The 14,536-nt window shown below is 47.0% G+C and overlaps 1 protein-coding gene across 1 annotated transcript in view; it reads left to right on the top strand.

Annotated features, from left to right (window-relative positions):
* The window catches only part of LOC126469530 (uncharacterized), a 33,432-nt gene extending 19,269 nt beyond the window's left edge, over nucleotides 1-14,163 (top strand). The window contains exon 3 of the mRNA XM_050096650.1: nucleotides 13,780-14,163. Within this exon, the coding sequence (XP_049952607.1) occupies nucleotides 13,780-14,042 (263 nt within the window). The 3' untranslated portion in view covers nucleotides 14,043-14,163. The remainder of the gene's footprint in view (nucleotides 1-13,779) is intronic.
* The last annotated feature ends 373 nt before the right edge of the window (nucleotides 14,164-14,536 follow it).

Below are 14,536 nucleotides of genomic sequence, written 5' to 3'. Positions count from 1 at the left end.
GGTGCATTCTTAGAGTAGTCAGGGCGCTAATGACCATTGAAGTTGTGCGCCCGAAAACCACAAAAAAAAAAAAAAAAAAAAAAAAACTGAATGGAAAGAAACCTTAAACATCGCACTTGACAATGTAATTTATATGGTAAATTAAGGTGGTGATGTTAAAAAGCTTGTCCAAAATAACTGCTATGAAATTTCACCCATCTTCCCTATTACAAATATACTTACTTCATATGTGAATGACAACACATTTAAAAAAGAATCAGATTGGTTTCAGTAACATACGCCGATCATGCATGCATCGTTACTTTTGTGTGTTTATTGTCCACCCCACTGACAGTTACCCAGGTTCCACGGTTCATATAAATGGGTAAATAGGTTCTCATGGGGCCATAGTATGTTGCTTTACTCCGAATTGTGTCCTTCACTTTCTCTAATACAATGTAGAAACACTTTTGAGACATCCTGTAAATATTCTGGAATGTTCAGTACACAATTTAATGTTTTTTTTCTCTTCTCATTTTTCAATTATAATGCAAGGATCCAGTATCTTCTTTGCTGCTCAACATCTAAATGCCACAAAATATTAAATGAGTTACTGTCTGGATCTGGTCTAGATGGCATCTGTGCCAGTATTTGGTTGCAGGACTGTCTTGTCTGAGCAGTGCAGCTTTAGTGTGCGTTGCCCATGTCCTCTCCATGCCACATGTCCACCACCCTGCTTCCACACCTGTGCCACATCTTTTTTGTTTCACTGTGCCTAACATTCATCTACATTGTGCCTGAAGTTAATTTTACATCTGATAATCTGTCTGTTCAGTATATCATTATTTTTAAAAAATAGTTGGTCTTCAATCCAATCTCAAAGCTGATGCAATAGTCTATGAGCTTGTATTTTATTCACTAGCTGATATTCAAAACTGTATTGAACACATTCTGGAAATTTAAGGAGATGGCATCAACCTGGGTGCTGTTGTCTACTGGTCTACTGGTTTGTCACTTTTGTGAATGGGCAGAATGAGAAAGGGAGGACAGTTTAATAAGATAAGTGTTCAAAAAGTCCCCATAGGTTCTGCAAAGAGTGATGTCATTGATGTAGGCCTCCAGCCAGTTGATGGCCCTTCTTGGTAATTGAAACGATATGTGGGTTTTTCTGATTGCTTAGAACAGTTTGTTTCTCCAGTAATTTATGCTAAACTATTGTTAGAAGTCGATCCGTTCTTCTGCGTGATTCATATCGGGGACAGCCAAGAATTCTGCATGTACACAGTAATGTCGCATGCATTTGGAGCACTGTTGCCTGGCTGCACACTTCCCCACTACCACGCATGGTGTCCACACTGGAAGAGGTGGAAACTGTGAATGTGCCATATTTAGGTGGCAACGCAGCTCACTAGGAAAACTTAACTGCTTGCATGCAGCTTTGTTTCATATTTCTAAACAACTTACATCACAAACAGAATAAATTTTCAGTATTGTTTTTGGCCTGCTGAAGATGTAATAAAATTTTGATCTTGTACAAACTGTTGGTGTACAGACAGAGGCAGAGAATTCTGCAGTTTTTCATCACTCAAGTTTCCGTGTAATTGTTACTCATTTAGTTTGATAATCAAGAAAGCCTTTAATGCACATAGGTCAACTGAAATATTGTATCATGTTTGCAGCCACGTTATGGAAATGTGGAACCTCTTCCCGAGGAAAACTACATAGAACTCCTGTACAGTTTTAACCTTAAAATATTTCTGTTAAATGAGAATTAAAGGTTGTGTCCAGAAAGTAATGTTAAAATTTTTTGTGACGTGATTATATGTTAGAGTAGTTGGGCCAGTTGGGAAGGGTGGGAGGGACCCATAGCTTTTGAGTGGTAAGTCACTCAATTGCCTCTGTGTGGTTTAGGATGACTTCTTTTGTGAACCTCTACATAATGGTCATGTTGAATGTACAACGTATAAATCTTTAGAGCAACGCCGTGCAATAGAGTTTTATGTGAAGCTCAACAAGATGCCGCTGGAAACTTTTGGAATGCTTAAGAAAACCTTTGGCGATGATTGGCTGTACGGGTCAGTCAGACAGGTGGCACAAGATGTTTAGAGGTGGTCACTGATAAAGTCTGTGCAGCACACACAACATCGAAAATGGATGACCATGTGCCTCATGTGTGCCAGTTACTGAATTCAGATCGTAGACTGAGTGTTTGCTTGGTGCTGGAAATTTTGGACATGCTGAAAATGCTTTTTTGCAAGATTGTATCTGAAGACTTGACCATTGGAAAGGTTCGTGCAAAACTTGTGCTGAGACTTTTGGTAGATGTGCATACATGGCACCAAGTGGAATTGTGTGAAGAAGTCGAACAACTCTCTGAACAGGAACCAGACTGTAGATGCTCAGTTTTACAAGGCAGTGCACCAGAGACTAAATCACAGGGGTGCTTATGTCAGAAAGGAGTTCCATGAATCTTGGAAATTGCACTAAAACAGTGTTCTTGCTCACACCACTTTTTTTTGTCATCTCTGACCTGACTAGTATCAGTGTGGCAACAGTACTACAGCCCCCCTACAGTCCCATCCTGTCCCCAGAGGTGTTCCAGAAAGCTCATAATGCATGGACGTTTTGCTGCCAAAAGTGTATTGACGGTGAAGAGTCATACTTTGGAAGAATTTTAAATTGCTGAACCCATCTGAACACAAAATAAAGAAAAGAGAAATGGTGCATTACTTTGCGGGCAAGCCCTGTACATTCCAGATATACCAGTTATGTTTGCTCATGCACAGTGTTCTGTAATGCAAATGGTCTCAAAAACAGATCAGAAACAGATATACAATTGGCAGAGCACTCAAAATGTTTAGAAAGCTAATCTGGTAATTCTTTGAATGCCACAGTTCTTCAAAATCATGTTCTTTTTAACGCCATTGAGTTTATGTAAATAGATACTGTTTTTGTCAGGATTCGTTGCTTCCACAATTAGATTTTCTTTTTAAATGCATCCCTGTCAAATCAGAAATAAGTTGTTTCTGACCTTGCAGTGTCTAATTTTAGACTTCGTACAGTCCAGTCTAGTTAGAATTTGAGATCAACAGTCTATTCCAGACGTTCTAATTTTTTTCCTGCCTTTCTTTTTTCCAGTAGTAATTCAACAATAGTGGCTTTTAAATTTAAATATTGTTGCAGGCATGCCCCTTGACATAACCAACATTGTTCGCAAAATATGTAAGGGCTCCACAATCATCATTCAATTTTTGTCAAAAACTATTGCAACAGGTAGTGTAATAGTGCATGCAACTTCATAACATTTACTGTTCACTCCACCAGTTTTAGCACATCCTGTACGCCTGCAAATTTAGCACAAAGTACTTCTTGGTGTATAGAACAGTGAATCCTGCACAAATCATATGTTGAGCATTGTAATGTTTTGCTCTTTTGTTGTTAACTGAATCTTTAAATCCTTTCTGTACTGTGTTGTAGTATCGTTCCATAACAAATTTGTGGTACCCATGACTGTGTGACTAGATAGTAAATATTAAGAACTTACGTCCATCTCTTCTCTTACTGGCATTCGTTTTGAAAGGTTTGTGGTGGCAGGTCACTAGACAGCCTTTTTTGTGCAATCAGCCACTGGAACTGTGAACTACCTTCATATTATGAATAAATAATGAAGGATAAAGAGAGCTGACACAGTGATTCAACTGAAATACCGCACTGCATTGCCGAATGAAATGTCTCCCTTCACTGAGTACTTCTGAGAAGGGCCAAATAGTGCCAAGACAGGCCAAGCCTGGGGCCACATGCATGCAGTTCGTGCATACTGTGCAAACTCTGATATTGGATCATAAGTGTACCATTAGCTCCAGTTGTCTTTCCTCTGTTGAGCAATTTTCCTTGATTTTGTTTTCTATCAACACACATTTAATTATTTGTGTGATGACAGAGAGAAACAATATTAAGATATTCCAGAGCTAAAACATTAAGGAAAAACGAAATTATTTTGTATTTCCCCATGTCATCATCCAATTCAGTACTAGTCTGATAAATGAGTGAGTGTCTAGATAATTTAACCATATTTACAGACTTCACATAAGGTCCAAGCTCCTTAGGGTGGTTCCTCAGATCGTTGGACAAAATTTCATCTTGTAATTCAGTGAATGCTCCTTGCATTACCCTCCTTACATTCTTTTCCTCTTAGTTTAATGTAGTTTTCTATGTGAAGGTTTTGCTTTGGTAAAAAAAAAAAACACATTCTTATTCCACACTGTATTTGTGTGATGGTGGGTGTTGCAATTGCTTCTGGTATGGTTTGTGTAAAAGTCAAACCTGTGAACATATATGGTACCCGTTTTTGTCAGTACAGTTTGTGGTAGGTCCAACATCATGATATTCAGGATACGCTCAATAAATAAATTACAAAGTTACGATACCTTATTTCACTGTCAGGAAGAAAATCACAATGAGTACTGGTGTAATTCTGCAGACTTTCCCGGCGCTCTAATGACATCTTGGGTTGTTGGGTGTTATGCCGGATATCAGTGTCGTACTTGCACAATATTTCGGTAACGTAGCTCGTTATCTTCATCAGGTGCGACCTGACACTACTCCTCGAGTGGACCTGGTCCAGTATTTATGCCTGTGGCCTTCTCCCTTCCCCAGGGGCTCCCTCTGTGGTCCGTGCCCACTCACTGCGATCTTCTGCCCCCCTGCGGGTCCGGGGTAAGAATAGGCCCGAGGTATTCCTGCCTGTCGTACGAGGCGACTAAAAGGAGTTTCAACCATTTCGGCCTTCCATGTGATGGTCCCCCTTGGGGTTTGACCTCCATTTTTCAAAATTCTACAGAAGTACGAGCCTTTTGGGGAAGGACACCTTACGTGGTGTACCACTGGTCCTAAGTGCACTAAGACCTTGGCACTCAGCATTGCGCCAGCGTTGTAACCATACCCACTATTCCTCAAATTGGGCCTAAACACCTGATGGGTTGTCCAAGTTATGCCCATAGTGCATCTCCATCTGCACCAGCGATCATGATGGACTTTCCATGGCACCAGAAATCCAGCACGGTAGCCAGCCCGTTGTGGTGGGGTCGCTATGTACCCTCTAGGTTGTAGCCCCCTGACAACACAGGGATCGTACTGCCGATACCTGAGCTGCACCCTCCCCACGTCGGCCAAGGTGTAGATGCCAGTCTCCTTGGGGCATCAGGACTCCCGGCAATGGTCATCCTGCCAGGTGGCCCTTGCTGCGTCTGGGTGGCGCCCGTGGGGAGAGCCCCTGGTCGGAGTGGGTGGTATCGGGGCGGACGTTTCACAGATGAAACGTCAACACGTATCAGGTCGCTCTGCGGCCGAGTCTTTCAAAAGAAAGGGTACCGTTTCTAGTTCTGGTTCTCCTGCCCTTTCCCCCTTGGCCACTCCATGGGAGGAGGGACAGGCCCGCCGGCTTGGGGCGAAGTACTTCCCCCGCTATTTGGTCTGTTCTCGAACCGATGGGGGGACATTTGCCACCTCCAAGCCCATGTTCTTTGTTCAGCACATTGAGGACATCTTCGGGGAAATCGAGGCTCTCAGCAAGATGCGTTCATGGTCCGTTCTTATCAAGACCACCTCCGCCACACAGTCGGCGGCGCTCCAGGCGTGCGACCGCCTAGGGGACATCCCAGTATCCATTGTCCCACATCTGGCACTAAATAGGACGCAGGGGGTTATTTTTCATCGTGACCTCCTGCTACAATCTGATGAGGAGCTCAGGGCCAACCTGGAGCGCTGAGGCGTGCATTTCGTCAGGGGAGTCCAGCGTGGCCCCAAAGACCATCGCATCGACACCGGGGCCTTTATCCTCGCCTACGAGGGGGACGTTCTCCCAGAGAAGGTAAAGGTGATGTGCTACCGGTGTGACGTGCGACCTTACGTCCCGCCTCCTATGTACTGTTTTAGGTGTTTGCGCTTTGGGCACATGTCGTCACGGTGTGAGGCTGAGCCCCTTTGTGGCGATTCTGGACGTCCTCTTCGTGAGGAACATACATGCACCCCACCACCTCGGTGCATTAATTGTCCTGGCGTCCACTCGCCTAGATCCTCAGACTGCCCCGCATATCAGAAGGAGAAGAAGATACAAGAAATCAAAACTTTGGAACGGCTCTCTTATTCTGAGGCCAGGAAGAAGTATGACCGTCTCCATCCCGTGCCATTGACCACTTCGTTTGCCTCAGTTGTGTCCACTCCTTCCGCGGTATCCTCACCCCTCTCCTGTCCCCCCTCCGCCTCCTCCGCCCATCAGGGGGCTCTGCCTCCGCCTCCCAAATCCCTCCCTTCCAAATCCTCCTCCCCCGTGGCCCCCACCCCCTCTGCCCCAGGGGCCACCCTTCCTCCTCCTCCTCCCCCCATGCCACCTGAGAAGCGATCCTCTTCTCAGGTGTCCACCGGGGAAACGTTCCGGACCCCAGCTTCCGAGGTCCGGCGCTCCAAAACGGACCCCGCGCGTGAGGACCTTCTTCGGGTCCAGCCCACCATCCCTGTGCCTCCTCGGCCTTCCAAGAAGGCCTCCAAGAAGTAGTCTCTATCCCCATCTCCACCCTGGCGCGTTTCGTCTGATGCTCCATCCGTGAGTCGCTGCTCCCGGCCGTCCTCAGTTTCGCCGGGACGCTCTGCTGCCAGGCGCTCAGCTGGCCTTTCGTCGGCAAATGATGCTGCCCCTCCTACACAACCAGGGACAGCGGCCGCAGCTGGCGACGAGTCGATGGAACCGGATCCGCCTCCCGTCGGTTGTAGCGTTCTTCCCTCGCAACCTGGCCCTCCGCGGCCGTCGAGGTGACCAGCTCTTCCCCCGTCACGTTCCACCAACTTTTTGACTAGCGATGGCATTGTTTCATTGGAACATAAGAGGTATTCGATCTAATCGGGAGGAATTACAACTGCTCCTCCACCTGCACTGTCCGCTCGTCCTTGGTCTCCAGGGAACCGAGTTGCGCCCGACTGACCGTATTGCCTTTACCCACTATACCTCGGAGCGGTATGACCTCACCCCTGTGGATGGTATCCCAGCTCATGGTGGGGTCATGTTGCTCGTTCGGGACGATGTCTATTACCATCCCATCCCATTGACCACCCCACTCCAAGCAATAGCTGTCCGCATTACTCTTCCTGTTTTTACTTTTTCAGTTTGTACCATCTACACTCCACCGTCATCTGCTGTTAGTCGGGCTGACATGATGCACCTGATCGTTCAGCTTCCCCCGCCGTTTTTATTGTTTGGCGACTTCAATGCCCATCATCCCCTTTGGGGCTCTCCTGCATCCTGTCAAAGAGGCTCACTCTTGGTGGATGTCTTCAACCATCTCAATCTTGTCTGCCTCAATACCGGCGCCCCGACTTTCCTCTCGGACTCTACTCATACCTACTCCCACTTGGACCTCTCGATCAGTTCTACCACTCTTGCCCGTCGGTTCGAGTGGTATGTCCTTTCTGACACCTATTCGAGCGACCACTTCCGCTGTGTCATTCGTCTCCTGCACCACACCCCATCCCCACGTCCTTCGAGCTGGAACATACTGAAAGCTGACTGGGGACTTTAGTCCTCCCTGGCGACCTTTCCGGACCACGATTTTCCCAGTTGTGACAGTCAGGTCGAATACCTCACGGCTGTTATCATCAATGCTGCCGAACGTTCCATTCCTCGTACTTCTTCTTCTTCTTCTTCACGTCGCGATTCCGTCCCCTGGTGGAACGAGGCTTGTAGGGACGCTATCCGTGCTCGACGACGTGCTTTACGCACCTTTTGCCGCCATCCTACGTTGGCGAATTGTATCGAATACAAACGACTCCGAGCGCAATGCCGTAGAGTCATCAAAGACAGCAAAAAAGGTTGTTGGGCCTCCTTCACCAGCTCCTTTAACAGTTTTACTCCCTCTTCCGTTGTTTGGGGTAGCCTGCGCCGGCTGTCGGGCATTAAGGCCCACTCCTCGGTACCTGGCCTGACCTCAGGTAATGAGGTCCTTGTTGATCCTGTGGCTGTCTCCAATGCCTTTGGCCGCTTTTTCGCGGAGGTTTCAAGCTCCGCCCATTACCACCCTGCCTTCCTTCCTAGGAAAGAGGCAGAAGAGGCTCGGCGACCTTCCTTCCACTCGCTGAATCTGGAAACTTATAATGCCCCCTTTACTATGCGGGAACTCGAACGTGCGCTTGCACTGTCCCGGTCCTCTGCTCCGGGGCCAGATGCCATTCACGTTCAGATGCTGGCACACCTTACTCCGGCGGGCAAAAGCTTCCTTCTTCGTACCTACAATCGCGTCTGGACCGAAGGTCACGTCCCCATGCGTTGGCGTGACGATGTTGTTGTTCCTATACCCAAACCCGGCAAGGATAGACACCTTCCTTCTAATTACCGCCCCATTTCTCTTACAAGCTGTGTCTGTAAGGTGATGGAGCACATGGTTAATGCTCGGTTAGTCTGGATTCTTGAATCTCGACGGCTACTTACTAATGTCCAATGCGGCTTTCGTCGCCGCCGCTCCGCTGTTGACCACCTTGTGACCTTGTCGACATTCATCATGAACAACTGTTTGTGAAGGCGCCAAACGGTAGCCATGTTCTTCGACTTGGAGAAGGCTTATGATACCTGTTGGAGAGGAGGTATCCTCCGCACTATGCACAGGTGGGGCCTACGCGGTCGCCTGCCCCTTTTTATTGATTCCTTTTTAACGGATCGAAAGTTTAGGGTACGTGTGGGTTCCGTATTGTCCGACGTCTTCCTCCAGGAGAACGGAGTGCCTCAGGGCTCCGTCTTGAGTGTAGCCCTTTTTGCCATCGCGATCAATCCAATTATGGATTGCATTCCACCTCATGTCTCCGGCTCTCTCTTTGTCGATGACTTCGCGATCTACTGCAGTGCCCAGAGAACATGCCTCCTGGAGCGCTGCCTTCAACGTTGTCTAGACAGCCTCTACTCATGGAGCGTGGCAAATGGCTTCCGGTTCTCTGAAGAGAAGACGGTTTGTATCAACTTTTGGCGATATAAAGCGTTCCTTCCGCCATCCTTACATCTCGGTCCCGTTGTTCTCCCATTCGTGGACACAACTAAGTTTCTAGGGCTCACGTTGGACAGGAAACTGTGTTGGTCTCCACATGTCTCTTATTTGGCGGCCCGTTGTACACGTTCCCTTAACGTCCTCAGAGTTCTTAGCGGTTCATCTTGGGGAGCGGATCGCACTGTCCTGCTTCGCTTGTATCGGTCCATAGTCCGATCGAAACTGGACTATGGGAGCTTCGTCTACTCGTCTGCTCGGCCATCCCTCTTACGCCGGCTCAACTCCATCCACCATCGGGGGATACGTCTTGCGACCGGAGCCTTCTACACTAGTCCTGTCGAGAGTCTTTATGCTGAAGCTGCCGAGTTACCATTGACCTACCGGCGCGACGTACTGCTGTGTCGGTATGCCTGCCGGCTGTTGTTTATGCCCGACCACCCCTCTTACAAGTCCTTCTTCGCCAATTCTCTCGACCATCAGTACGGGATGTATGTGTCTGCCCTGCTGCCCCCCGGAGTCCGCTTCCGTCGCCTGCTTCGACAATTGGATTTTGCCCTCCCTACCACCTTCAGAGAGGGTGAGAGCCCGACACCACCTTGGCTCCAGGCTCCGGTTCATATTTATCTCGACCTCAGCTCACTCCCGAAGGAGGGTACTCCGGCTGCAGTGTATTCCTCACGGTTTGTCGAACTTCGTGCTCGACTTGCCGGTCACACCTTTATTTACACCGATGGCTCCAAAACTGACGATGGTGTCGGCTGTGCCTTTGTCGTCGGGGCCGCCACCTTTAAATACCGGCTCCTCGACCAATGTTCCAGCTTTACGGCCGAGCTTTTTGCTCTCCATCAGGCCGTTCAGTATGCCCGCCGCCACCGCCATTCATCGTATGTACTCTGCTCTGACTCACTCAGTGCTCTTCAGAGCCTTGGAGCTCCCTATCCGGTCCATCCCTTGATTCAACGGATACAGCAGTCCCTCCATTCTTTCGCTGATAATGGTGGTTCTGTCAGTTTTCTGTGGGTTCCCGGACATGTAGGAGTGCCTGGGAATGAGGCTGCGGATGCTGCAGCCAAGGCTGCAGTCCTCCTGCCTCGGCCAGCCTCCCATTGTGTCCCGTCATCTGACGTTCGTGGGGATGTATGTAAGAGGCTTGTGTCGTTGTGGTGGGATGCTTAGTCATCCCTCCAAGGAAACAAGCTCCGGGCGGTAAAACCGCTCCCAAGTGCTTGGACAACATGCTCCCGACCGTCTCGGCACGAGGAGGTCCTCCTGACCAGGTTGCGGATTGGGCATTGCCGGTTTAGCCACCGCTACCTGCTCTCCGGTGACCCAGCCCCGCAGTGCCCTTGTGGTCAGGCATTAACAGTGCGCCATGTTTTATTGTCGTGTCCCCGTTTTAGTCACTTTCGTGTTGTCCTGTCCCTGCCATCTACTTTTCCGGATGTTTTAGCTGATTACGCTCGAGCAGCTGCTCGTATTCTGCGCTTTATAACTTTAACTGGCTTGTCCAAAGACATTTAACCTTTTTACTTATTTTATCTGCATCTTTGTCAGGTCCTTCTGGTGTCCCCCCCATCCCCTTGAGTTTTACCGGATCCATGTGCTCTAACAACAGTGACTGGGCGCTAATGACCTCAGCAGTTGAGCGCCCTTAACCCCCCCAAAAAAAAAACAAAAAAAAAAAAAAAAAAACTCTCTGCGATCTTCTGGAGCATTGCTGTTCCATTTTCCGTCCGCTGCAGTCCTGGGTGTTCTCTTTGCGGGCCACGCACGCCAGACATGCACCTGGGTGTTGCATCTTTGGTCTGGAGCGTTTGTAATCCCACCTGTGGTACCAGGCATTCCCCCAGTGATCCTCTCCCGCTCACTGTGATCTGCTGAAGTGTTGCCATTCCATTTTCGGTCCCTTGCGGTTCTAGATGTTCCCTCTGTGGGCCGCGTCCGTCAGACCCAACCCTGGGCATTCCATGTTCGATCTGGTATGCCTGGAACTCTGTATGGGGATCATTCTCCCTGTCCAAGCCTTCAGTTCTATTTGTGGAGTGCTGCAGCTGTCCCCGTTGCTTCTTCAATAATTACAGAGCAGGATCCCAGGCTCTACTTAGCTGGTGCCCCGTGTCACAGTTCATGAGATTATTGGTCACTTTTATCTCTATTGACTCCCTTATAACACTGTCCCAAAATCTGGGCATTTGTGCTTGAAACGTGGTTTCTTCCCAATTCATGGCATGACCAAGCTCTAGACAGTATTCAGCAATGGCTGATTTTGCTGCCTGTCTTAATCTGGTGTGCCTCTGATGTTCCTTGCACCTGATATCTACTGTTATTGTCGTCTGGCCATTGTAGGACATGCCACATTGGCAAGGTATGTTATAAATCCCTGGTTTCCGTAAACCCAGATCGTCCTTAACATTTCCCACCAGTCCCCCGGTCTTGCTGGATGGACAGAAAACACACTTGATATTGTGTTCACAGAGGATCCTACTAATGCCTGAACAGGTCCAGCAGAGCACCATCAAATTTTTCTGCCATCAGTTCTAGTGAGTCTCTCAGTGGGACCCTAGTGAACAGTGATACTACATCAAAACCAACCATGTCCGAATCTTTGATGCGTAGTTGCTTGAGGAGGGCATGCCTCTATGCCCTATTGTCAGTAATATTGGGTCACCTACGTATTCAACAGCCAAGTATTTGAAAAATCTGCTGCCTCCGTATGTGGGGAAATGTGTTCACCACATCCAAAACTCAGACGACTTCCTGCAATGCCTCAAGCGACTACGCATCACAGATTTGGGTATCATTGTTAGTTTTGATGTGGTATCATTGTTCACAAGGACCCCACTGAGAGACTCACTAGAACTTATGGCAGAAAAATTTGATGGTGCTCTACTGACCTGTTCACGCATAGTGACGTCAACGTATTTCCTGTATGGGAACCACTATTATGAGCAAACTGAAGGTGTAGCTATGGGTAGCCCACTGTCTCCTGTGGTTGCCAACAGGTTCAGTGAGAGATTTGAGGAGAGCGCACTACAGACAGCCAGATATAAACCCACATGCTTCTTCAGGTATGTGGATGACACCTTCATGATCTGGCCTCATGGCAAGGACAGTCTCAAAGAGTTTCTGGAACATCTTAACTTGTGCCACCCAAATATCAAGTTCACCATGGAACAGGAGAAGAATGGACAGCTGCCGTTTCTGGATGTACTAGTGAAAAGGAAAGCAGATAGATCAATTGGCCACAGTGTGTATTGAAAACCCACACATACTGATTTATATATGCAGGCCAGCAGCTGTCACCACCCTGCACAGAAGTATGGTGTTCGTAAGACATTGGTCCACAGAGCACGTGCCCTGTCAGACGGAGAAAGTTTACCTACAGAAATAGATAACTCAAAACAGTGTTCTGCAAAAATGGGTATACATCGAAAAAAATTGAGTTGGCACTCCAACTAGCCACTATACCACAAGTTCCAGAAGCAGAGCAAGATGAAGCAAAGAAGGTAGCGTATTTGCCCTATGCTGGTTTTGTTTCTGCCAGAATTAGTAGGATCCTCCGTGAACACAATATCAAGTGTGTTTTCTGTCCATCCAGAAAGATCGGGGGACTGGTGGGAAATGTTAAGGACAACCTGGGTTTACAGAAACCAGGGATTTATAATATACCTTGCCAATGTGGCATGTCCTACATTGGCCAGACGACAAGAACAGTAGATATCAGGTGCAAGGAACATCAGAGGCACACTCGATTAAGACAGGCAACAAAATCAGCCATTGCTGAACACTGTCTAGAGCTTGGTCATTCCTTGAATTATGAAGAAACCAAGTTTCTGACACAAATGTCCAGATTTTGGAACAGTGTTATAAGGGAATCAATAGAGATAAAAGTGACCAATAATCTCATGAACTGTGACACAGGGCACCAGCTAAGTAGAGCCTGGGATCCTGCTCTGTAATTGTTGAAGAAGCAACGGAGACAGCTGCAGCACTCCACAAATAGAACTAAAGGCTTGGACAGGGAGAATGATCCCCATACAGAGTTCCAGGCACGCCAGATCGAAGATGGAATACCCAGGGTCGGGTCTGCCCCCAGGGTCGGGTCTGACGGACGCGGACCATAGAGGGAACATGTAGAACCGCAGTGGACAACAAAAAAAAATGGAATGGCAATGCTCCAGCAGATCACAGTGAGTGGGCGCAGACTGCAGAGGGAGTGCCTGGGTAAGGAGGAAGGCCACAGGCATAAATACTGGACCAGGTCCACTCGAGTAGTTTCAGGTCGCACCTGATGACGATAACGAGCTACGTTGCCGAAATAGCGTGCAAGTACGACGCTGATATCGGGCAGAACACCCAACAACCCAAGATGTCATGATTACTGCTTTTGTTCAGATACTGATCATCATCTTTGTGCCTGTTTGCTGTGGCACTTCTGTCCCCTGTGCCCTTAAAACTGCTACCCTTCAATTGCTTCCTGTCTACTGTCTTCTCGGTGAGAATGTATTAGTGTTTGATCACACATAGGCATTAGACCCATATCCAGTGATTCTTCGATTAGCATACTAAACTTTTTTGTAGATGTTTGTATTTGTCACCACCAGACCAGGTCAGTATTGTCTTAAGCAAATTTATTGTATTCCAGCGTATAATGTCTTAAAGAATTATGCAACACACCAATGTTCTTCCAGCTTTCTTGTATACAAGAAATGCTTGCAGTTTTTTTACAGTTGCCTGGGACTTCTTGTTGTTTGAAATGTGTTCTTTTGTGTTACAGATGACTTTCCGCTTTCTGTGTATGGAATAAAGGATGAAGCAAAAGTAGCTGTTGTGAAGGCGAGGGAAGGTGAGGCAGACTGCACTGTCCTAAAGGATGCAATGTACAGATATTTACGGCAGTATTATAATGAAAGTGACTCCTCTAAAATTACTAGAGAATTCATGATATATTTCTACAAATCTGTTTTAAATCTCAGTTTAGATGATTTAGAAAAGCTTTGTGCCTCATTTCTTCGAGATGAAGCAAAATTGGGCAGCTGAATCATTTTAGTCTTTAATTTGGTATATATTTACTTTATACAGAATATGTACTTTCATGTTTCTTCAGATTTTGAGAGCTGATTTGTGTAAATTGGCAATTGAATAAAGTCTCTTGTGTAAACCCTGTAGAAGTCTTTATTTCAGAGTACCTCAAATATTGTCTGCATGCTTTTCTCGGCAATTTTGTGCCTTCATTTAGAGTTAAGACTGTGTAATTATTTCATGCATGTAATTACCATCATAAGACATTTCAGACATGAAAAACATCTTTGTCTTCTATATTTTCACCAGAAAAACATGATGAAAGTTGAGTTTGTCAGGTGAGGAAACCTTCAGAAATTAAAACTATAGCACAAATGGACAATAATCTGAATGGTTCTTTTCAGTAACGTGGTACTTACTTTCTCAGCATTACTTACCTTATGAAATTGTCAGTAATCTGTAGCACAGTTCACAACAAGAAAATGGTTTTCTTAAAAATGATGTATGTTAGA

Source organism: Schistocerca serialis, chromosome 3, assembly GCF_023864345.2.
Source record: "Schistocerca serialis cubense isolate TAMUIC-IGC-003099 chromosome 3, iqSchSeri2.2, whole genome shotgun sequence".
Taxonomy (NCBI): Eukaryota; Metazoa; Arthropoda; class Insecta; order Orthoptera; family Acrididae; genus Schistocerca; species Schistocerca serialis.
The sequence above is the reverse complement of the archived record's forward strand: the minus strand, read 5'-3'. Positions and strand labels throughout refer to the sequence as shown.